The sequence below is a fragment of the Mustela nivalis genome (genome assembly GCF_964662115.1).
Source record: "Mustela nivalis genome assembly, chromosome: 11".
Lineage (NCBI taxonomy): Eukaryota > Metazoa > Chordata > Mammalia > Carnivora > Mustelidae > Mustela > Mustela nivalis.
The window spans coordinates 81,604,814-81,630,220 of record NC_139030.1 but is presented as its reverse complement, the minus strand read 5'-3'; the positions used below and the strand labels follow the sequence as shown (position 1 = coordinate 81,630,220).

Sequence of the window (25,407 nt, the reverse complement as noted above, 5' to 3'; positions counted from 1 at the left end):
AATTTACTGCATCTAGTTTCAAGGGATGGGAATAAAGTAACATGGCACCCAAAGCCAGATACACACACACACACGCACGCACCCACAACAGAGGCAACCTGGATATACAATTACTATATCTAGATCATAAGGAAACAGATGCACAAGTTCTACTGGAATTATAGAGAGTGTTACAAATGAGCAACTATTTCATATAGAGCAACTCCAAAATGCTCCTTCTATGGTTATTCTTTGAGCTTAACCCCAAGGGTTTACTACAGCCACAAGTAAGAACAGGAAACATCTCCCAGAGCACCTTAGACCAAATGCAGACCAATTACTCAAATACTTGTGAGTCCACCTCAAGGGTACTGTCCCAGTACATCAGGAAGATGCCCTTGATACTCAAATGACTGCATTTCATCTAATAATGCAAAAAACAAATGATTTCCATGTTTATAAACATAGGAGCCTGTTAGGATTTTTTCTCATTTCTGATGTATCTGTATTCTGGAGGAAAGCTTATAAAAGGCAAAAACAGTGATAATTTAATTTTACCCTGATCTCTTAGTCTATGCTTTACTATAATTTGGCCTGAGGGTCTACTCCTATAGCAGAGTACATGATGCAGAAGATTATTCCTGGCAATTCAATAACTCAATACTTCTGAATGAGTCTAAGAACTTTCTCTTACTAAATTCTGTTCTTAAGTAAATACAAAAAGCTTAAATTATATATAGTAAATGTATAAAACCAGACACAATACTTATACAGTGTAAGACACAACAACGTAGCAACTGACAGTCTGTAAAAAGTATTGTTAATTACACTGTCTCTTTTATCCTCACAACAGTCCCATGAGATTAGCAAAGTAAATATTTCTATTAACATTTTTGAGTGTTATTTTTCTTATATGTCAATTAAGGATTTATTCCCCAGCCAAAATCATGGGTCTGGTGAGTGAGTGATGAGTGGACACCAGGACCCAGCAGGACTCAGAGCCCTCCACGTCCTCCCAGAAAGCGTCCTAAGTCAAGGTCAAACTTCTCTGGAACAGCAACTCCCATACACTCTGAGCACATCTGCAAAAACTCACACTGTAGTCTGTAATGGGAAAATATAGCAGGTGCCTAAATCCTCAGACAGACTTTTATCTAGTGGGAGATTCTGGGGTATTTTCTCTTAGCCTCCATAAATTGGGGTTAATGCTGTTTACTGAAGATCGAAAGATTAACTAGTTAATCCTTGTAAATCTCCCTGGAATTGAAAAATGCTCGAAAAACACATAAATTAGTAGCCAGAGATTCTGATTTATCTGTCATAGGAAGATAATATTTTCCGGTGTTATAAGAGAAGCTTGGTACAAAGTCTTCTCTTCAATAATATTAAGGGCAGAATTCCAGGAAACCTTCAGGATTAACACAAGAGGAAAAGAGAGCCAAAGAGAAATATATTATTCCTGAGATGATGTCAATGAGAATCAGTACTAGTAGGCTTTGCTCATCACAGTTAATTAATAAGAACTGAACACCGACTGGGCAGATAGCCTTGAATTGCTCTTAGCTGCTCTTAGCTTAATAAAAGATTCATTTAATTTTTTAGTGAATTAAATTTTGGTCCATGGCAAAGACAGAGCGTCTAAAGGTAGGCCAAAAATAGGATGAAAAATTAATGTTAGAGAAATAGGAATTCATTCTGATTCTCCTTATATCTTAACTGGGCTCACTCAGCTTTGGTGAAGGTGATTTAGATTCTCTTAAGAAAGCAACGTGATCTGAAATATCTAATATTTGGTCAGATAAGACTGACATCAAAATTTAACCCCCATTAACATTACCACAGTCAGGGAAATCTAGGAAAACACAACAGGTCAAACCAGAGTACAGAAATTAAGGAGAGAAGGCAGGTCCTGGGAAACCTGGGCCTCAGGAAAACACCTTCAGGCCTTTACAAAAGGCCAAGGTTGCAGTGGATTTGACAATGTCAGGCTTCCTTTGAATAATGGAAAGCATAAAATTAAATAAACCCATGTTCAAAAACATGCAATTATACACTTGCAAATCTCTCTTTAAAACATGAAAATAAACATGGAGAGCTAAGAGAAAGAGAAAGGGAAATGGTCTGGCTATCTTACTCTCTATACACTGACCAACGATCTAAAATCTCCCAAGCAACATTTAAGGTCATCTTCTAACATCATTTACAAAGGGAAGTAAAGGGATTGAATAAAAAGGATGAAGGGAAGGAGGGAGAGAACATTCTTTCAAAAGCCTTTCGAATACTCACCCTTGTGGAAATAGTTGCAAGTAATCAGATAACCCCCCACACACACACACCAACACTGCGAATGCTACTCATTCCATTGACCGGAGCACAGAAAGTGCTCTGTCCCAACAACACTTACTAGAAATCCTCAGTGAGCTGGAACAGGGAAGGTACCTGACTGAGAGAAAATATATTCCAAATCCAATGATTTATTTCTTAAGACTGTGAACTGGCTGGTATGTTCCTGGAACATTTGCTAAAATCTGCCCCAGAGTGACTCACAAGTGTTGGAAAAAATCAAACAACTAAGTGCCAGGTCATGATTCCAAGACACTTACGGTCTGGTGTTCATACAAACCTTGCACAAGTGAAGGATGATACCAGGCTGTTCTACGTCGCCAGAGCACTGAGCATATCAGGGGTGAAAAGAGAGAGAACAGTGAGAAGGTTGGAGAAGTGGTCTGGGACTGATGTTTAGAAAGCTTGAACATCAGGCTAAGAAGCTGGGCTTTTATTCAGTATAGATGCTGGAAAGTGGCTGAGGACGACCGTCACCTGGATCCATGCACTGCAAGGAAGACAGTAACTAACAAGGCAGGAAAGGGAAGCAGAGACAAGCCCAGAGGTGCAAAGGGCCAGAGATGAGGTTTCAAGCAAAAGCAAAACTGCTATCTCAGGTAAGCCTGTACTACTGAGAGTGGAAGGAAGGGATGGTTTGTAGACCCATCTGAACAGACAAAGGCAGCCTTTAGCAAAGGGTGGAGGAAGAAGAAAGAAAAAAGCACTGAAGGATCCTGGGACATAATAAACTCAATCACAAGACACAACAGGTTTGCAGAAGAAGATTTTAGCTCTTGATATGTTTCGACTGAGACGGCTAGGAGAAGCCCAGAGAAGACCGTCCTCGGCAGAGGGAAAGAGAGCCATCTGGTCCCAGATTCCAGAAGAAGGCAGGCAGGGAGACAGACATAAAGTAGAAAGGGCAGGGGGAGGAAGAGAGCTAGGGGCAGAAACCAAGCCATTAGAAACAGGAGGAGAACCAGCAGAACTCAGGGTTGTGGCAAAAAAAGAAAGGGGAGCAGGTGCTGTAGGGAGGTCAGGGGAAGGCTGAAGAAGCCTCCCTAGTCCTGACCATTAGGAAGGGGCCAGTGGTACCTTCATGATTTCCTGGGAACCCTCAAGGAGGAGCCCAAGCCATAAGAGTAAATGGGTTCTAAGGATGGGGGCACCTCATACAGGATATTACTGGGCAGTAAGTGCACGGAAATTAAATAGCAATAGGAAAAGGAAAAGGATTTTGGTTTCCCTGTGTATGTGTTTGGCATTTTTTTATGTATAAGTAATATTAGAGAACACTCAGAGCGTACTGAAAGAAGCCGGAGAGGGGATTAAAAAGTCAAAATAGAAGAGAGATGACAGGCGATGAAGAACGAAGAGGAAAATATCAAGGAACCCTGCACAATTAAATTCTCATTCATTGAACGAGCTCTCTATGGTGGTTGTGGTCTGAAGACAGAGAGAGACACAGCCTGTCTCTTGAAAGCTTTGGCTCCTTTGTTTACAAAGAACCATGGGAAGGGGGAGAATGCCTCATATTCTGATCCTTGTGCAAATGCAATTCGTACTTTAGACTTGAGAGAGGGAAGGAATGTGATAAAGACAGAACTGACGTAAGAGCTGAAATAGGAACTGATTCCAAAGAGACCAGAACAGCACTCACATTTCCAAAGTATTTGTCCAGCAACTCCACGTAACGGTGCACGATCTCGAGAGTCAAGAGCTCATTGTCCTGATTTTCTACAGCACAGCAAAAATACAAACTAGCATACCTTGAAAGGAAAAACACGAAGAAAGAAAAGTAAAATAAGATGACGCATCCAATACCCCAAAGATGGTGTTTTCTGCAGTGAATATGCAAAGCTCCCCCCATCCAAATCCAAGAAAGAAGCCATCATGGATCACACCCAATAGCCTCCCAAGAGGCTATTCTCCCAAGAGAATATATAAAAATAGCATGTCCATTGGGCTGTACGGATTAATTACATAAAAGACTCTCAACACCGTTTTACCCTGAGGAACTATAATCAGGCAGACGTGGTTTTCGGCCCACCGTTATGGGGAGGGTGCCTGCTCACACCCCTCCGCGGCTTGTGAGTGTCCTTTCTAAACCTCAAGGCTTGGGGCGCCTGAGTGGCTCAGTGGTTTGGGATGCTGCCTTTGGCTTGGGTCATGATCTCAGGGTCCTGGGATCGAGCCCTGCATCGGGCTCCCTGCTCCGCAGGGAGCCTGCTTCCCTCTCTCTCTCTCTCTGCCTGACTCTCTGCCTACTTGTGATCTCCGTCTTTCAAATAAATAAATAAAATCTTTAAAAAAAATAAAAATAAAAAATAAATAAATAAACCTCAAGGCTTTGACCCCAGCTCTCACCTGACATGGTGTTGCACTCCTGTATGTGACCGGCCCTCAGCCCATCCAGCCCGTCCTCCAGTGACTTTCTTCCACCCGAAATCCTCTTCCCCACCCCCACCTGTGTGGTTAACGCCGACTTCCCCGCTTAGCTCTGAGTGTGGATGTCCTTCCTCCTGGAAACCTCTGACCTCCCACCCTGGGCTGGATGCCGGGCTCTGCCCTCCTGAGCCTCTCCCATCAGAGCGGCTAGTGCTCTTCATTGCCCATTTCATGGCCTGTCTCTGCCCCACTAGGTCACTGGCTTCCCAAGGGCAGGCGCCGAGTCTGCCTTGCTCACCATGATGTACTCAGGCACTGCAAATATCGGTTGAGAGAACTGTTAAAGCCTATTCTTCAAACAATGGCTTAAATCACAAATGAACTCAAAGGTTTTAAAAGCCAGTAGGCAGAGAGTAGATAGGGACAAGCTTCTTGTTGACAAGTGCTTCCTGGGACTTTGCCTTGCTGTTCCTGGGATGCTTATTAAAAGGGGCCTTCACGGACATCTCTCCGGAGGCTCGTACTAAAAGCTTTAACCTTGGACCCAGCAGCAGCAGCTCTGCCCGGGCACTTCCTGGTAATTTACTCCATTAAATATAGCCTGCCAAGTTGTCTCTGTTTTTGCCTTTCAGGTTTTAGAAACACCCTTTGCAAGAGCCTTCCCAATGTGCATTTTGCTTCTGGAAGTGGCAATAGGATGCTGAATGCAGAGTCCGGTTGGCTGGGTTCTGGTCCTGGCTTAGACATCAATTATTTGGGCCTATGGGCAAAATGGCTTTACCTCTTAGATAAAGTTTCCTTATCTATAAACTGAGGTTGCTTGCCAGTACGGTCTTGCTATGGCAAGCACGTGCAATAGTGAGAAAATATATAGGTTTTAAAGCCAGAAGGAGGGGTGCCCAGGTGACTCATCTGCTTTTGATTCAGGTCATGATGTCAGGGTCCTGGGATCAAGCCCCAAGTGCGGCTCCCTGCTGCGTGGAAAGCCTGCTTCTCCCTCTCCCTCTGCCCTTCCCCCATCCCCACTCATGTGCTCTCTCTCAAATAAATAAATAAAATCATTTTAAAAATTTTAAAAAAAAAAAGCAAAAAGGATATGCATCTGAATTCCGGCTCTCCCAACTGCCCCTTATTTCCTGTGATTGAAGACTAATTACTTAGAAACTCTCTGTGGCTTCAGTTTCCTCCTTTGCAAAGATGAGTAATAATAGCAATAATAAGGGCTGGCCATCGCTCTAGCCCCTTCACCTGCATTTTTTCCCACAGCATTTGTTACTAACGGGTAGGGTTTTGTTTGCCTGACCGATGAGTACGCTCCGTAAGAGCAGCTCTGGTGCCCGTCTTGTTTGTTAAGGCATCTGCAGTCATTAGAGGTGCTGGAAATGTAACAGGTGCCCAGTGGCTATTTCTTTTTTTTTTTTTTTTAATTTTTTTTTTTTTTAAGATTTTATTTACTCATCTGACAGACAGAGATCACCGAGAAGCAGGCAGAGAGAGAGGAGGGAGCAGGCTCCCCCGAGCAGAGAGCCCAATTTGGGGCTCGATCCCAGGACGCTGGGATCCTGACCTGAGCAGAAGGCAGAGGCTTTAACCCACTGAGCCATCCAGGCGCCCCCCAGAGGCTATTTCTTGATGCACTGCATTATCCACATGTAGATCACATCCCTAGAATCCATCCTGGCACATCCTGGCACACGGAAAGCCTTTCAATAAATGAGAGCTCTTTTTCTGTTAGTCTACTGGTACAAATATTTGGGCTCCAGACTCCAAAGATTTCAGTAAATGATGCAATTGGTGTTGTAATAAAAAATGTTCAGGATTAAACAATCCAAAGCAATAATGAGAAAGACAGATCTCATAGACAGTTACTCACACCTTTTATAAACAAGTTTTAGCTCCTTCCAGTCAACAAAACTGCTTGTTCTCTGACCACGAGAGAGAATAATCTGAACAATTTCCCGGGTGATCTTTTTCCTCTCTTTGTCAGGGAGAGTCGTGTACCATTTCTGCAGCCGCAATTTCCCCTGTCTACTGAAAAGCAATATGAAATGTATCTAGAACAAACAAAGGACAGAGAAAAACAGAACTTGATCAGCTAAATCATTCTACATAGACACTGGAAATTAAATGGCAGGGTTTACAAGCAATGATAATTCTGCACAAATGAAAAAGTTCTCACCAGTATGAAACTATCTCATCTGAAAATTACATTTAACCCATCCAAGAACAAGGAAACGTGTGCATCACAAACATGACTTATTGATATTAGAGGGGAAAGATATGAGTTTCAAATATTATTCCCTTTTGGAGTCACAAATTATTACATGCAAAAAAATAGAGAGTTACATACTCTTACTGAGAAAACAATAAAATTTTCCTTCACAAGAATAAATAAAGTGTTAAAAACTGCAGAAGAGTTTACTTTAAAAATTACACCCAAGTTCCATATCACAACTATGGCAACATAACGACAATAGAGGGAAAAGGGAGAGAAGGGAAGGAAAGAAAGATAAGGCACTAGAAAAGGGTGAGAAAGCAAGAAAGGGGCTACATTCTCAGTCTTTTTTTTTTTTAATAAAAATTGTATATATTGAATGCATACAACAGAGTGATCGAATCTACATCTGTCTATAGTAGCATGTTTACTATAGTCAAATTAATTAATATTTCATCTTCTCATATTGGTTATTATTGTGTATATGTGATAGAGTCCTTAAATCTACTCCCTTAGTAAGTTTCCTGTATTCAACCCAGTGTAATTAACTGTAGTCGTCATCAAGAACAGCAGATCTCTAGACTTACTCATATTAAAACTGAAACTCTGTGCTCTTCAACCAACATCTTCCCATTTCCCTCACCTCCCCACTCCTGGTAATCACGGTTCTACTCTATATGCCTCTATGACTTACAACTTTTTAGACTCCTCTTCATATGTGAGATCATGCACTATTTGTCTTTCTCTGTCTGGCTTATTTTATTGAGCGTGATGTCATCCAGGTTCACCCATGATATCACCAATGACAGGATTTCTTTCTTTTTTTTTTTTTTTTAAGATTTTATTTATTTATGAGAGAGAGAGAGAGAGCAGCACGAGCAGTGTGAGGAGCAGAGGAAGAAGCAGACTCCTCGCTGAGCAGGGAGCCTGACCCAGGACTTGAACCCAGGACCCTGGGATCACGACCCGAGCCAAAGGCAGACGCTTAACTGATTGAGCCACCCAGGTGCCTGATTTCTTTCTTTTTTTATAACTGAAAATATTCCATTATATACACACACATGCACACACACAACACACACACATACACACATACATATACCACATTTTCTTTATCCATTCATCCATTGATGGACACTTGGGTTAATTCCATATGTTGGCTATTGTGAATAATGCTGCAAAGAACTTGGGAGTGCAAGTATCTCTTCAAGATTCTGATTTCAGGGCACCTGAGTGGCTCAGTGGGATAAGCCTCTGTCTTCGGCTCAGGTCATAATCTCAGGGTCCTGGGATCGAGTCCACATCAGGCTCTCTACTTGGCAGGGAGCCTGCTTCCTCCTCTCTCTCTGCCTGCCTCTCTGCCTGCTTGTGATCTTTCTGTCAAATAAATAAATAAAATCTTTAAAAAAAAAAAAAGATAGTGATTTCATTTCCTTTAAAAATATACCCAGAAGCTGGCTGCTGGATCATACATCAGTTCTATATTTAATTATCTGCAGAACCTCCATACTGGTTTCCATAATGGTTGCACAAGTTTAGATTTCCACCAACAATGTTCCCTTTTCTCTACATTTTCATCAACACTATATCTTTTGTCTTTTTGGCAACAATCATTCTAACCAATGTGAGGTGATCTCTTATTGTTGTGTTTTGCATCTCTCTGATGATTAATGATGTTGAGCATCTTTTCATATACCTGTTGGCCATCTGTACACCTTCTTTGAAGAAATACCTGTTCAGGTCCTTTTTTTTTTTTAAGATTTTCATTTATCTGACAGAGAGAGACACAGCAAGAGAGGGAACACAAGCAGGGGGAGTGGGAGACAGAAAAGCAGGCTTACCAGCCGAGCAGGGAGCCCCATGCAGGGCTCAATTCCAGGACCTTGGGATCACAACCTGAGCCGAAGGCAGACGCTTAATGACTGAGCCAGCCAGGTGCCCCTGTTCAGATCCTTTGTCCACTTTTTAATCAGGTTACTTATTTTCTTGCTATTGACTTAAGTTACTTATATATTTTGGGTATTTACCTCCTAACAGATGTATGATTTACAAAGATTTTCTTCCAGGTGGTCTCTTCGTTCTGTTGATTGTGTCCTTTGCTGTGAAGAGGTTGTTTGGTTTGAAGTAACCTCATTTATCCATTTTTGCCTTTGTTCCCCTTGCTTTTGGGGTAATATCCAAAATGTCTCTGCCCAGACCAATGTCAGAATGCTTCTTCCCTATTCTTTCTTCTAGTCATTTTGCAGTTTCAGATCTTACAGTTAAGTCTTAATTCACTGTGAGTTGGGTTGTTTTTTTTTTAATATGGAATGAAAGAAGGGTCTAGTTTCATTCTTTTGCATGTAAATAACAAATTTTCCCTCACCACTTATTGAAACTTGTCCTTTTCCTACTGTGTGTTCTTGATAGCTTTGTTGAAGATCAAACTGCCTTAATCCAAAGGTCTTTCCTCTGCTTTGTGGGTAACTTAGCTGAGAGCATTAGAATAGACCATCTCATGTAGGAGTTGTCTTTGTCATCATGACAGAACTGTAACAATTGAGATAGTGTGTTGCCTATCTGGAAGCAACCGGATCTATATTCAATTAAGTTTCAAAATGTGTATTTTAAGTAAGGGTTTATTCTAACGTATTTTAAAAGCTGTAAATGAATGGAAGACATCATAACATGCAGAAATGTACTTTGGTAACTTGGAGGTACAGTAGATAATGCTTTTCAGAAACTGTCAGATGGTATATTTATTTGATGGGAGATTAAATTTTCTCAATGCACCATGTGAGAAGTTTAGAATCATAATTTATTTCATCAGATTTTTGCTTTGTTTTCTTTTCTTAAAAAAATAAAGTTCAGTAGAGGTTAAGTGTGTTATGGAGAGAAGAATGATATATACTGGAAGCCAAAATAATTAAAATTTTAAAAACTTTTTTTAAAAGACTTTATTTACTTGAGGTGGGAGGGAGCACACACAAGGTGGGAGGGGCAGAGGAAGAGAGAGCAGCAGAATCCCCACTGAGCAGGGAGCCCCACGACTCTGGATTCAATCCCAGGATTCAGGGATCATGACCCGAGTCAAAGGCAGATGTTTAACAGAATGAGGCACCCAGCTGCCCCTTTAAAAACTTTTTATAAATAAAATATCTACCTCCTTTTATTGAAGAGGTTTGGCTCTGAATATCAGAACATAGGTCATAAAAACTCACTAGGCGGTGATCTGAGAGCCAAAAGTAACCAGGTTCTTTCCCCAGAGCTCCTCGTACCTCCAACCTACAGAATTTGAGGTCTTCTTAATAAGGTTATATTGTGTCTTAGAAAGAAAACATCTCTTAGAACAAGGACTTAAGGACCAAGGTATCATCAGCGAGGAAAAGCAAGTGTGAAAGCCTTGCTCATCTAGCAAATTTAAGAAACATCACCCTCAGACTGGAATTTTAAATATCTGCTGAGAAGGCAGCATTTTCTTAAATACCCATTTCACTGTCAGCACAGGTATAAATAATTCAGTAAGGGAATACAGTCACTGTTTTCTAAGAATTGAATTGAGAAAGGTATTTTTACTTCCAAGAAGAGATCATCCTAAAAGTGACATTCTGAAAGTACAAGGTGGAAATAAATAAATAAATAAATAAATGTATAAGGTGGAATGGTGATAGAATCATAAAATCTCAGAATCTTGAGAACAAACCTCAGCTTTGGATCATCACCAATGAATAAGTCTATTTAATCCAATGTCTAGCAAATGGTCTAGAGATGTCTAGGAAAATGAAATTGACACATTTTCTTAGTGTTCACTTTGCATTTCCTGTCAGAAAATTTTTTTTCTTCCCATCTAACCTAAATCCCTTCTGTTAAAGTTTAAACCAGTTTTCCCTGATTTTATCCACAGAGTATATTAAAAGATGGTATGTCGTAACTAAGTCTACACATATTTGAAGACAGCCTTTCAGGTGACCATGAATCATTTTCATTCCAGGAGAAATAACCCTGGATTCCTGTTGTCTTCTTACTGTTCTATCTCCAGACCTCAAAGTCATCATTGTGATTCCTCCCAGATTTTTCCACAGGCTAAGTAAGTGCTACTTTTAATTGGGGGCACTCAGATGGATACCCAAAGTTCCAGAGAGAGGCTGGAAGTAGGGCTGAGTTTCATTGTGGATTACTTTCTAGTTCTTCTACATTGCAACAGTCTCTCAGGATCAAGGGCCTCCCTTCTTAAAAACAGATCAACAATGTAGGGCAATGAACAAAGAGCAACTCTTTCTCCTAACAACCAGTTCAAAGAGAAAAGATGATCAGGAACCTGATACATAAAAGCCCATATAAATAGAAATACGTTCTAAATTCAAAAGAAGCAACAAATTGATTCAAGTTTATCCCATAATTGCCTTGCTTAAGACAGTGTTGAGAGATTTAGCCTTCCCAAGTTCTCCTCTGAGATAGAACATAGCTCGTGTTTGTGGTGTCTGGTGTCTGTCATGCCTCCAGAGTTAGGGTGGCTTGAGAGAACGAGCAGAATGAGTTGTAGTGACTCACAGGAGTTCATCACCTCCAGTAATTAATTTTATCTAATTTATCAATTTAGTCATTCAAGGCATCTTTGAATAATGGGTTTCAAGAGGTTAATCAAACATCTTTATTGATTCGCATTAGCTTGAGAGTAGGAAGAAAGCAATTGGAAGGATTCTTTCAATATTTACAAAGAGCCAACTTACATTCAAGTGATGTCATAAACAAACTTCATCTGACTTCAGAAAATAACGCCCAGACATTCCCCTTCCATAGTACTGCTGAGATAGGAGGAGTAATAGAGAGGCTGACTGGTAATACCTTTCTGGAAAATGCTAACTCCAGAAATAACCATAAAATCCAATGAACTGTGTTGAGCGGGGTTGACTTCTTACATTTAGCCCAAATGCTTTGGCCTCAGGTGGACACAGCTTCACCAAGACCCCCCGTTCTTATCTCAGAAGCCCTTCGGAGGGGTCTGGTTCTGTACCAGATGATCCTTTAAATCCAAACATGTCTGGTTAATCCAAGCATTCTTTGTCCTCAGAGTGTCCACTAGTATAATCCTTGACCTAACTGGGGATAGCCCAAATTTGTAACTTTGACCCAGAATGCAAACTACTCTGAGCATTTTCGTAATTTTATTTCTGAAGCATGTCCAGGGAGGTACCCTTAGGCTTTTGCAGGAAGCACAAAGCAGACCAATACCAATCTACTTAGCCTGCTGTTTTGAACCGGTGTTAGCATCTTCCTCCTCCTTAAAGATAAAAGGTGAAAGCATCCAGAAGCAGCTTTGGTTCTTAAAGTTTACAAATCTAGTAGACCCACGACTAGCTTACAAGAAGAGAGGCATCCAGGAACCTCTTCCTATCCCCAACACTGTCACCTCACCAACACCACATATGCAGGGCTGGCTTGTATTTCAAGATCTGAGCTGCAAATATAAACCCATACAATCCTATGGCACCCTATAACCCATAATACATCGCTTAAATAACACTATTTTTGGAGTCCTCACCTCCTTAACCCCCTTTCCAACTGCTGCAGCCACTCAACAAACTCCCAATCCAGATCAGCCCATCCACCCTCCTCTCTGCTTCTCTACTGAAGCATCAGCCACTCCTGAGAAAAACTGCAGAGGGCTTTGCAGATCGGTACTATTTTATGGGTATGAAATCTCCAGTGTTACTTGGAAACTCTCCATCTACCTCTTCAAGTAAAGGGGTTGCTAAGCAACTGCCCCCTTTTATTCCCCACAGGGGTTATTGCTAAGTCACGGCCAAACCCCTCCTATTCCTTACCTCCATCCTTACTCCCTGACTCTGGGAAGATAAAAGTCAAGAGGATCAAAATCATTCCACAGGATTTCCTTAGCTCCTCCCACACCAGTACACATCTATACCCACAAACTCAGTCACCCCCTGCACCCCCAAACAATTGACTTGTTCCCTATCACCTTCTGTTCTGGTTGCCCGCCCTCATCTATGTCTTCAGGAAGGTGGATTCAGCATTCTGACATTGTCCCTCCCTTCTGAGACTCCTTACATGCACATACTACATAATTCCAAGTCTCTCTCATGTTTAAAAAACAACAGTCCTCTCTAGAATCCCAATCTTGACTCAGCCAGTGCCAAGAGTCCAAAAAGTCCCCATACCTTTTGACCCAATGACCCTACTGTTTAAATCTGGACTAAGGATGTACCTTAAAATGCAGATAAACATTTAGGCATTAATGCTTACTGTAGTTCTTTATAGTAACACACAAACTATAAAACTGTAAACTAACTAAATTACCAACAATAGAGACATTTTTAAATGCCATTTGTTAAATGATTCAATAAGTGAGAAGGCCTACAGTATAATGTTACATTTAAAAAAAGAATATAAAAAGGTACATGGAGCATTACAGCAACAATTTAAAACTATACTTACGTAGACATTATATAAGGGAAAGACATGAAACTGCTCATGGTGTTTATGTTGGAAGACTGGAATTACAAATGTTATTTTCTTCTTTGTACTTACCTGGAATTTCCCAAATTCATATGGATGATTTTATAATTCGAAAAAATGCTTAATGAAAAGAATATTAGCAAGTTCCATAAAAATTAGTCAGGATTCTATCTGAAGGCCAAATACTAAGTAAATGTCAAAGTGTTTTCAACAAATAAAACTATACCTCAAGGAGACTGCACGCTCCTCGCTACTCAAGAGATCCTGCAGACAAACGCCTCCTCCCTTGGTCCCCCCATGTCCCCCTATGGGACACCTCCACCAGGGGTGTGACCATGGGACTAAGCCTGCATAAGGAGAAGGAGGATAGGGAAAGAACATGAAAAATGGTTATTGTTGGATGAAGAACCTCAATGTGAGAAAGGAATCCATCCAAATCCTTGAGGAGAACACAGACAGCAACCTCTTCAACCTCAGCCACAGCAACTTCTTTCTAGGAACATCGCCAAAGGCAAGGGAAGCAAGGGCAAATGAACTACTGGGACTTCATCAAGATCAAAAGCTTTTTCACAGCAAAGGAAAACAGTTAACAAAATCAAAAGACAACTGACAGAATGGGAGAAGATATTTGCAAATGACATATCAGATAAAAGGGCTAGTATCCAAAATCTATAAAGAACTTATCAAACTCAACACCCAAAGAACAAATAATCCAATCAGGAAATGGACAGAGGGCATGAACAGACATTTCTGCAAAGACCTCCAGATGGCCCACAGACACATGAAAAAGTGCTCCACATCACTCAGCATCAGGGAAATACAAATCAAAACCACAATGAGATACCACCTCACACCAGTCAGAATGGCTAAAATTAACAAGTCAGGAAATGACAGATGCTGGCGAGAATGCAGAGAAAGGGGAACCCTCCTACACTGTTGGTGGAAAGGCAAGCTGTTGCAACCACTCTGGAAAACAGCATGATGGTTCCTCACAAAGTTGAAAACAGAGCTACCTGGGCGACCCAGCCATTGCACTACTGGGTATTTACCCTAAAGATAAAATGTAGTGATCCAAAGGGACACATGCACCAGAATGTTTATAGCAGCAATGTCCACAATAGCCAAACTGTGGAAAGAACCTAGATGTCTGTCAACAGATGAATGGATAAAGAAGGTGTGGTGTATATATACAATGGAATACTATGCAGCCATCAAAAGAAATGAAATCTTGCCATTTGCAATGATGTGGATGGAACTAGAGGGTATTATGCTGAGCGAAATAAGTCAATCAGAGAAAGACAATTATCATATGCTCTCCCTGATATGAGGAATTTGAGAGGCAATGTGGGGGTTTGGGGGGTAGGAAAGGAATAAATGAAACAAGATGGGATGGGGAGGGAGACAAACCATAAGAGACTCTTAATCTCACAAAACAAACTGAGGGTTGGGCGGTAGAGGGGGAGAGTGGTGGGGTTATGGACCTTGGGGAGGGTATGTGCTATGGTGAGTGCTGTGAAGTGTGTAAACTGGACGATTCACAGACCTGTGCCCCTGGGGCTAATAACACATTATATGCTAATAAAAAAAATTTTTTTAATTTTTTGAAAAGGTCATTGTTGCCCTACTAAGATGGGGGCCCATAGTTATTTTTCTGTAATTTCAAATCAAGGCTATTTAATTCTGGCAATGAAATTTTAAAAAAGGGAGAATGAGCAAAAGCGTGAGCCAATAGTTTAGGCTCTATTCACACGAACTAGAGCATTGCTTTTATAACAGGCTGACAAACTCAGGCATCACAATCAGCATGTCTTTAATTAAAAAGGACAGAACGGAACACAGCAGAGCTATCATGGATATCAGGGGTGTGTGTTTCAAGCCACCTGCTCCTATAGCATATACTCAGACTGGGCGGTACTGTCAAGTGCATGTCTTGCTACCACTTGTGCCTGAAAGAAGGAGGGGAGAAGGAGGAGGACACTGGAAAGAAGTCAAGGACAAAGTCACTGAGCCTGGTGAAAAGGTCATCCACAGGGAGGTAAAGAAGCAGGGAAAAAAATATGTTTATGCAAAGCTGGTCAGTAGGGAAATGTTAACAGAAAAGAGCAGCTCTTTATTCAGTATCGATACTGAAGCTCTTAGAGAACTGCCCCGACCAGGAAGAAAACTCCCATGAACAACACTGTTTCCCCAGTCTGAGAAGCCACCATTTGGTGAAGCAAACCATGACCTTCTACGAGGTGAGAAAGCCGAGTTCCAGGAAGGGCAACCTCAGGCCAAAGAACTAAATCGGTGTCAAAGAGGAAGATGCCCTCTTTGGAATAGGAATGAACTGAAACTTCTTTTTTTTTTTTTCCCTCCGTGCAGACAAACTAAATAAGCAAGTAAAATGGAGGGAAATGCCTCACTCTGTCATGGGTGCGACTCTGCCCTTAGAACAGGGAAAAAGTACACAGCTGGAAGCGGTAAGAAAGCAAGGAGAAAAGAAACTCTCACGGGCCCTTCTTCGTCGGCACAGTTCTCCAGAATCACATCCAGTTCTGTTCTTGGCTCATAACTGAGACACAATAAATACGGGTGGGACTGGCGAAGTTTGAGCAATGGCACCAAGCCCTATAATACCGAGCAGAGAATTGGGTTTTCTCTAGGGCTTAGAGAACATGAAAGTTTTCTTGAGATGACCTTTTAAAAGCCCGGGGTTTTATTGGACATCATAGGTTTACCACTGGAACCACTTTCCTCTAGATGAGTAGATGAGTATAGCCCTTGGATCCCCCAGATCTCCTGGGTGCTTACCCGGGCTGGTTGAACAGTCTTCTGGCCCCGAATGCAGAGAAGTGTCCACAAACTCAGAGATGGAGCTACTCTTCTGGAATCAGTTATAAAAGGGTTGCACACAACTGCTCTGGGGACTCATTCCTTCAGGGCTACAGAGTTTGTGTACCTGTGACATGCAGCTCAACAACTGTTTTAGATTCGGTCCCGAGTAGGCTATGCCTTCACCATGAGGCCCGCCCAAATCTGATTAAGGAAATGCATCACCAGGCTGGGCCCTGGGGGGCTGCAACGGTATCACCCCCGTCCGCCTCCGCCTCCGGCCGAGTCTAGCACAGAGAACTCTCAGTAAATGCTTGCGGTTGCTCAGAGTCACCAGGGGGGCAGGTCCGCCCATTGACACCGCCCTCCCTCTTCACGGAGGCCAGCACCACGTCCTCTGCTTCTTCCTTTAGAATCGCTGCACCTCCATCTATTTTCCCTCACTGGTTCCCACACTGGGACGGAAAGAGGCTCTGGCAGGCATTCCGCAGGGACACAGAGGGGCATTCTGCTGATTCTTGGGGTAATCATAAGCCATCCAGTTTCTACTCGACCTGCTGGCTACCTAGTCCCCTTCGTTACCTTCCCAACCCTCAAATACAGAGGTTGCCCCAAAGACAGCCCAAACTTGCCCATAAGTCGCTCAGAGCTCCTTTCTCTCTTTGACTGCTGACCAGTGGTCTTCTGGTTGTCTCTACTCATCCTCTCCAAGTTCTCTGTAAGGCGTGTGCTTCAGGCTTTCCCTTTTTTTCACCTATGTGTGTGTGAGACTCCAGTTTCCTTTTCCACAACTGAGTGACAACAGTTCATGTGTTAATTAGTGTTCGTCTCCTCTTCCCCACCACCCCCCCCACCCCCTGCCAGGTCCTATGGGGGGCGGGGAGGCAAGGGTTAGCAGGAACCATGGGGCAGGTGTGCCCCTCCACCAGCCACCGGCTTCCCACTCCAGGCCCTGTGTCCTCCCCTATGAAACCGGAGAGCCGGTCAAATACTCAAATACCTTTCCCGGGCTGGGTGCAGAGGCAGGTAACCTTTCAAATGAAGGTAAAGGTTCAGGGTAATATAATAGGGGTCGAAAACACAGAGTGAGACTGGAAAGCACCTGTCCTGACTGAAGGGACAGGCACAACTCAGCCACACTGAAGTATTGCCATGAAAAAGAAAGATCTGACGGTATTGCTGGATCTTCAGATTGTTTGGGTTTGTTTTTGTTTTTGTTTTCCCCCAAAAGAAGCCTGAAATCTGATAACTATGTAAAATATTGGGATTATTTTAATGTTGGCCATTAATCTTAGTACTAATACTACCAAAATAGTATTCACGCTAAGCCAAGCACACTGTGATGGCTGTGGGCATTTGGGCTACAGGTCTCATGTTACACTGCTGCATTAGGGGACAGCTGAAGTCCCCTACTGTACTAATGTCATTCTGTAGCATGTGGCCACACAGTGGATTTCCTTTCCTTGTTATTTCTGAATCTCTCTGTTTGAGGAAGCAGCCCACCAACCTGAGAACCTTGCTTCCACATCTCAGCCCCCTATTACTGTCAAATCTATTGTAAATCAGAATCTCCTATTAACCAAATTCATCAAATCGTATAGGTTTCTTTTCCTCAAGATTTCCAGCTCTGGTTTCTGTTTCTACGATAAAAGAAGATAGCATTAAATGGAAAGAAAGTAAGATCCACGAAATCTCAGAATCACATTTTTGATTCACTGTGTCAGTCTTTTTCTCCCAGAATTAAAATACTGAAAAGCAGCCCCACCAGCAAACGTCTTTCAATTCCTTTCCTGATCCTTGTACACCACCTGGTGGCAGAATGGTCTGCTTCGACCAAGTGAAATGCCCAGTGAAGCAGGCACAGAGCCAGGCCAACGAGGAGAGGAGGAAAGAGAAGAGCATCAGAGGGGCAGCGAGAGAAAAAGAAAGGAATGATGTCAGAAACAAAAGTTATAGGTAATCCATAAATGAAAGGATAAACTGCTGAGAATTAGCTGGTGACCATTTATGTACACCTTTAAAGCTCCTGTGAAGAAAATTCCTTATAAAACTGTCCAGTATCCATCCACCTATACTGTACAATAGCATTTACTGGAAGGAAGGAAGGAAGGAAGGAAGGAGGGGAAGGCTGAGCAGGTTGCAGCTAGAGGACAGGACAAGCAGGCTACTATGGGTTGGTCTGCATTACCCCAAAATTTGTATGTTGAGGTCCTGTCCCCAGTAGCTCAGAATGTGACCTTGGTCACTGCAGATGTCATTAGTTAAGATGAGTTCATACTAGAGTACTCCCTACACCAGAATAGGGAGACCCCCTACTTCAACATGACAGGTATCATTCTCATGCACACAGACAGGATGCTAGGGGAGACTGAAGGCAGAGGAGGGGATGATGCAGCAGAAGCCAAGGAACGTCAAAGATGGCCAGCCAACACCCGGGAGCTAGGAGAGAGGCATGGATCAGATTCCCTACCTGGGTCCCCAGAAGGAATCAGCCCTACTGAAACCTTGATTTGGGGCTTCTAGCCTCCAGAACTTTGATAAATTTCTGTTGTTTAGGCCAATCCATTTGTCATCCTTTATTACACCAGCTTTCCGGTGGCTTTGAATTTTTTTTTTTTTTAATCTCAAAAAGCATCACTACTGTTTTCTATGTTATTACAATGCATATCATAAAACCAAATCATCTACATTCCAAAGATAAGGTGGGCAGATTCCATTCAGCTTTGTAAATATTTATACACTGTCTACCACAGTGAGGTATTTAAAACGAAATAATCACTCATTCCTGGACTCACAAAATGCTAACATCAGAAAGGACAACAGAGCTGCTTTGTGCAAACCTTCTCCTCTGAAGAGGAGGAACTGCTGGCCCAGAATGCTTATGGCTGGACCCTCTGCTGCTACTAAGCAGCAGAGTTAAAACAAGCTCCTGCCTTCCAGAGCTCCCAAAAGCCTCCTAGCCCAAGGCTCTTTGTACTTGGTGCCTTCAACCACTTTTTGTTTTCCAGCAAAGCTAAAATTACTATTTTCCCTCATTTTTTCTTTTTATCCAAATAATTGTAACCAAGTGAGTCTTTTTTTTTTTTTCAGATTTTTTTTAAATTTATTTTTTATTTATTTTCAGCATAACAGTATTCATTGTTTTTGCACCGCACCCAGTGCTCCATGCAATCCGTGCCCTCTCTAATACTCACCACCTGGTTCCCCCAACCTCCCACGCCCCACCACCACTTAAAACCCCTCAGATTGTTTTTCAGACTCCATAGTTTTTGACACAGAGAGAGAGAGACAGCAAGAGAGGAAACACAAGCATAGAGAGTGGGTGAGGGGAAGCAGGCTTCCCACTGAGCAAAGAGCCCAACATGGTGCTCGATCCCAGGATCCTGGGATCATGACCTGAGCTGAAGGCAGACTGAGCCACCCAGGCACCCCATAACCAAGTGAGCCTTACGCTAACACCAGAGACCTACTTATATTGGTTGACATATACTGGGCATGTGGTAGTCCCTATGCTAAGCACTTCACATGCAATACCTCATTTAATCCTCACCAAAATGTTATTATTACCCCCATTTTATTGATAAGGAAATGGGGCCCCCCAAAAGTGAAGTCCCGTGCTTCAGGTTAATCAGGTAGAAGACTCCAGACCTGGGCTTTGGTTCTAGAGCCCACCGTTTAAGTGGTTATGCAACATTGCCTTCTTTTTTTTTTTTTTAAAGATTTTATTTATTTATTTGACAGACAGAGATCACAAGCAGGCAGAGAGGCAGGCAGAGAGAGAGAGGAGGAAGCAGGCTCCCTGCTGAGCAGAGAGCCCGATGTGGGGCTCCATCCCAGGACCCTGAGATCATGACCTGAGCCGAAGGCAGAGGCTTTAACCCACTGAGCCACCAGGTGCCCTGTAACATTGCCTTCTTGACGAGAAAATAAGTCCAGGACATGGGCACCAACTGGGCTGCCATCACCACCTTTAAAGTCACTATGATACTGAACCGCCCTTTGTCACTAGAAGGCAACATTTTTCCATGACTGCTTGAACCCTGTTTAAAACAACTTTAAGCCGCAATGATGTCATCAATGGCGAACAAACAGACCTACCAACTACTAAATCACTGGTGCGCAATGAAGACAATCCACTCCAGGTCTCAGATCTTCTATTCCCAAACAGAAAGTCTTCCTCTTTCAGAAAGCTAAAGCTTTATTCAAAGTCAAATGCTGCCAATTGATTTTTTTTTTTTTTAATTTATATCCAAGAGGAGTCAAGGGGAGCCAAAATGGCAAACAAAAGTTAGATGCTGTTATGGGTATAATACCCCAATTTTGTGATGCAGCTTTGGTGTTACTAAGTGTTACTTCTCAGAATTCCACTCCTAAGTGCTTTTCGCTTCATGCAACAATTAATTGGTTTTATCCTAACAGCATGATGCCTTGCATGAGGGCAGAGGTGACGGGTCCAGCCATATTGTGTACTCAAAGAACATTGCTCTTGAAAGGCCCAGGACGGCAGGTCACTTATTACCACAGGGGTGAAAACAGGATGCCTGTGTTCAGGAAACATGTGGGAAAGTGGACATAACTCAACCGAGAGAGAAAGAGCCATGATGATGGAAGTATCAGCTCCAAAAGACATTGAATAACAAGTTTAATCTACCTGCCTTTGCAAGGTAGAATGGACAGTAGAAATGTGGAATGCAAGGCTGTCATTATTCAAATTCAAGTAGAATGCTGAACTGTGACCCACCCTATCCTGCATCTCCCCTTCCCACGGGCTAAACAAAGGTCTTGAGAAACAAAACAAAACACCCAAAAACTCTTGGGATAAGAGTCAGGTAAAGTTAGACATGCAGAGTCTCCCAACCAATGCTGATGCCGAGGTGAACACTCCTAAATTTAGGTACCCCCCCACAGCTCAGGCATGACAAAACAGCCATCAGGCAGTGGCTGAGCACATGTCCCAAATGCTCCAGGTTAGTGGCTGCGGATCTGTGCTGCCCCCACGGAGGCGAACCACTACTTAACGTCACAATGCACACTCAAGTGAACACGTCTGCTTTGCCAATGCCATAATTCCCTTTCTTCCAGCTTTCCAGCTCACTGACTGCAAACTATGGGATGACAGAAAAGACCTGGATCTTCTGGACCACATGGAAGGAAGGGAGTTTTTAAAGTAAGGATATTAAAATCTGCAAATTGTGTTTGTATGTATGTAGGTAAAATCTGCAAATTGTGTGTGTTTGTATGTAGGTGAAATCTGCAAATTGTGTTTGTATGTCCACCTCAAACAGTGACTCTTGGGAAAAGACTTCATTTTGTAGCAGTGCTAGAGGGAATGGGCATTTTAGTGCTGGTTAGTTGAAAATCACCTTCAGCCAACACCTGACATTATACAGGCTTGGAACATGTACAACTATAAGCCATGTAAAAAGACCCTGTGAGAAAATACTCATGGAGAAACCACCACGGAAAGAATTTGCCTCTGAATAGCCCAGCAAAGAATGCGCCAGCATTGAACAGAAGCCTTGACAACTTGTCAGTGGGCTTAGGAAGAAAAAAATAGGGACTACTGAAACTTTATAGGTTTACGATTTCCTGAAATACTTGTGGAGACTGTGTTTTCTGCCATTAAGTGGCAGAAAACGACATACAGTGCCACGCTTCTCAAGTCAAGACAAAAGCGTTTAGTCTCAAAGTTCATTCTGCCAAGTACGTGATCCATAAGATACTTCAGATGTGTATTGAATACCATTCTAAGTTACTTCAGAGTAACAATGCATGCTCAAGTATATGCTAATGCTTTACTGTAGTTGAGAATCCCATCTCCCTTCTTATATACTTCTTTTTAAAAAAAAAAAAATGTAGTTTGGAATATTACTCAGCCATAAAAAAGAATGAAATCTTGCCATTAGGAATGATGTGGATGGAGCTACAGTGTATTATGCTAAGTGAAATAAGTCAGAGAAAGACAAATACCATATCATTTCACCCACATGTAGAATTTAAGAAACAAAACAGATGAACATAGGGGAAAGAATTTTAAAAAGAGAGGAAGGCAAACCAAAGAGAGGCTCTCTCTCTCTCTTTCTTTTTTTTTTTTTTAAAGACTTTATTTGACCCAGAGAGAGAGAGAGCACAAGAAGAGGGAGCAGGAGTGGGAGAGAGAGAAACAGGCTCTTCACTGACCAGGGAACCCGATGCGGGGCTCGATCCCAGGACCCCGGGACCATGACTTAAGCTGAAGGCAGACACTTAACAGACTGAGCCACCCAGGCACCCCCATAAGAGAGACCCTTTAACTATAGAGAACAAACTGGGGGTTCCTGGAGGGGAGGGGAGGCAGGGGGTGTGTTAAAAGGGTGATGGGTATTGGGGGGCACTTCTGATGAGCACTGGGTATTGTATTTAAGTGATGAATTACTAAATTCTACTACTGAAACTAAAATACTACATATCAACTAACTAGAATTTAAGTAAAAACCTGAAACAGTAAGAAAAAAAAAATTTTTTAATGCAGTTTGGTATCTAATAGGCTGATCCCTAACCTATTTTGCTTTGAAGTTTCAATGAGTTAAGTCTTTTCTTTTCCTTTTGCATTATGCTTTCTACCCAAGCAATATATACAATTTAATTATAATGTTTTTCAGAACGTTTGCAAACAATGATGATTCTAAGATTAAACCTTTTACTGTGTGCCCTCACTAGTCTGAGTGTACCAGAAATCTCCATTTCTAATCCTGATTCATCAAGTCCAGAATCAAATTTGTTAAAGGGGAATATGGTACTGTACCAAGTAAAGGTTAGAGAGAGAGAAAGAACCTCAAACTTCTAACGTCTAGAAAAATAAAAATACAGGGGCGCCTGGGTGGCTCAGGGGGTTAAAGCCTCTACCTTCGGCTCAGGTCATGATCCCAGGGTCCTGGAATCGAGCCCCGCATCGGGCTCTCTGCTCCACAGGGAGCCTACTTCCTCCTCTCTCTCTGCCTACTTGTGATCTCTCTCTCTCTATCAAATAAATAAATAAAATCTTTTAATAAATAAATAAATTAATTAAAAAAAATAAAAATACAGATAGACTCGCTTACAGACACTAGAAAAACTGCATAGCTCTCCAGCAGGCAAGCTTGCCAAGTTAAAAAGAAACCAGACAGGTTCCAAATGACCACATGCTTTCATTACTAAATGTGCCAAACCCAAATAACCCCGGGAATCACTCCAGTAAAGTAAAACGCACGCCCTGTAAAATTCACAGTCACATTTCAGTTTTTGAAATAAACAAAGGATTACTTTATATCATTTTGCCTATAATTTCATGTGGCTGATTATTTTTATATCATATTATATCATTTAGCTGTGTTTTAGATCATTTTTGCTATCATTTTATATCATTTTTTTCTTCTTTCTTTTTTTTTTTTAAGTGGGGGAGGTAGAGGGGCAGAGGGAGAGAGAGAGAGAAAGAACCCCCAGCAGACTCCACACCCACCGTGCTGCCTGACACAGAGCTCCATCTCACCACCCTGAGATCATGACCTGAGCCAAAATCAAGAGTCAGATGCTTAACCAACTGAGTCACCCAAGCACCCCCATTTTATATCATCTTAGACTCTCCCTTTTACTTACTTTTGAAAGTTGACTTTATACTTCTGGTATTTAGAATATATTTACATTCTTTTATATACAAGTGGCTGAGATTGTTAATGTTCTTTCTTGGGGCCCCAATAATTTCAGATACCATTCATGTTTATTTTTTACAATATTTGAAGGAAAAAGTAATTGTATAAACAACGTTGCAAGGTTCGCTCAGGCATCATTTCAGGTGGTTTGTATTTTCCTCTTTACATTTGTTTTTTGCAAATTTTCTGTAATAATTATGCATTAGTCATAGTTTTAAAAATTTAAGTGAAGATTGCTAGGGAACTACAGAATACAGTGTCTACCGTAACACAGGAAGGCGAGAACTGGGTTTTCTGGGATGCTGAGCAGCTGGAGGCAGAGCTGTCACTCAGGGGCATGAGAGGGGCCCCAGACTCTGCCACACTCCCCAACCCTGCACCCCACACACCGTGCTCAAGAAAATAAGGCTTTGTGGATGTGAGCCTTAGGTCAAGAAACAGCCCAGTATTTATTAGCATTTCCTTCATCAAAAGTGAAAAAACAGTTAACATAAATTCTTCTCAGAGGACAATTATGACCCAAAACACAGGGAGGAAAGCTAGAACTGAGTAGCGACGTAGCTAGAACGGAGCCTCGACGATCTGGAGAACGCCATCTTGCTCTGATGGCATCACTGGTAGCTTCAAGCCAATCCTATCTATCCCTGAGGCCCCAGGGATCCAGGCTGGGAAGTGCTGCTTCTGCTCCTCCCTGGGCAACCTCCTCCCTTTGGGTACATTTTAAATTCTAGGTTATTACAGAGAATTTTTTTTTTTAAGATTTTATTTATCTGACAGAGAGAGAGAGAACAAGCAAAGGGAGTGTCAGGCAGAGGGAGAGGGAGAAGTAGACTTCATGTTGAGCAGAGAGCCCACCGTGGGGCTCGATTCCAGGCTGGGATCATGACCTGGGCCAAGGGCAGATGCTTAACTGAGACACCCAGTCACCCCTATTACTGAGAATTTAATCTAACACTACATGGAAGGGGGATTTGTTTCTGCTTTGGTTATTCCATCGGCCACCAGAAACACAACAGGAGAAAGGATTCTTTTCAAGCACATTTACATGAGAGAGTGGTATACTGTATAATTTCTACTTTTAAACAGTTCATCTTTTTCATTAAGGTAGACCTAAAAAGACCCCTAAATTTTAATACTCTCATGGTAAATCAACTAAGATGCCCTAGACTAATATTAGCACTAGAAAACAATGCAACTCAATTTCCTTAGAATACTCGACATTTTCCTTTCAACGAGTTTTAACAGGTTAGTGAAGTTTTAAGAGACTTGATTAGACAGGTCATAAAAATGACCTCATCCATTGCTCCCTTCCATCTGTTCTTAATAAAGCAGCCAGACTGAATAGAGGATAGGTCACTCCCCTGCTCAAAATGTTCTCTCCAAGAAAAAGCCAAGTCCTTACCATGACCCACAAGGCCCTACTCAATGTGCCCCTCCCTATCTCCGCCATCACCAAACACTCTTCCCCTTACTCCCTGTATCCTAGCCACACTACCACACCCTACCTCAGGGCCTTTGTACCAGCTGAGTGGTGCACGAGTCACTCCCTCACTCCATCAAGAC

At 42.1% G+C, this 25,407-nt stretch overlaps 1 protein-coding gene across 1 annotated transcript in view; it reads right to left on the bottom strand.

The window, feature by feature from the left end:
- AP1S3 (adaptor related protein complex 1 subunit sigma 3) overlaps positions 1-25,407 on the bottom strand; it is a 56,917-nt gene that overhangs the window by 10,547 nt on the left and 20,963 nt on the right. Inside the window, exons 2-3 of the mRNA XM_082690590.1 lie at positions 6,568-6,746; positions 3,965-4,073 (exon numbers count right to left, since the gene is read on the bottom strand). Of these exons, the coding sequence (XP_082546716.1) occupies positions 3,965-4,073; positions 6,568-6,746 (288 nt within the window). The remainder of the gene's footprint in view (positions 1-3,964; positions 4,074-6,567; positions 6,747-25,407) is intronic.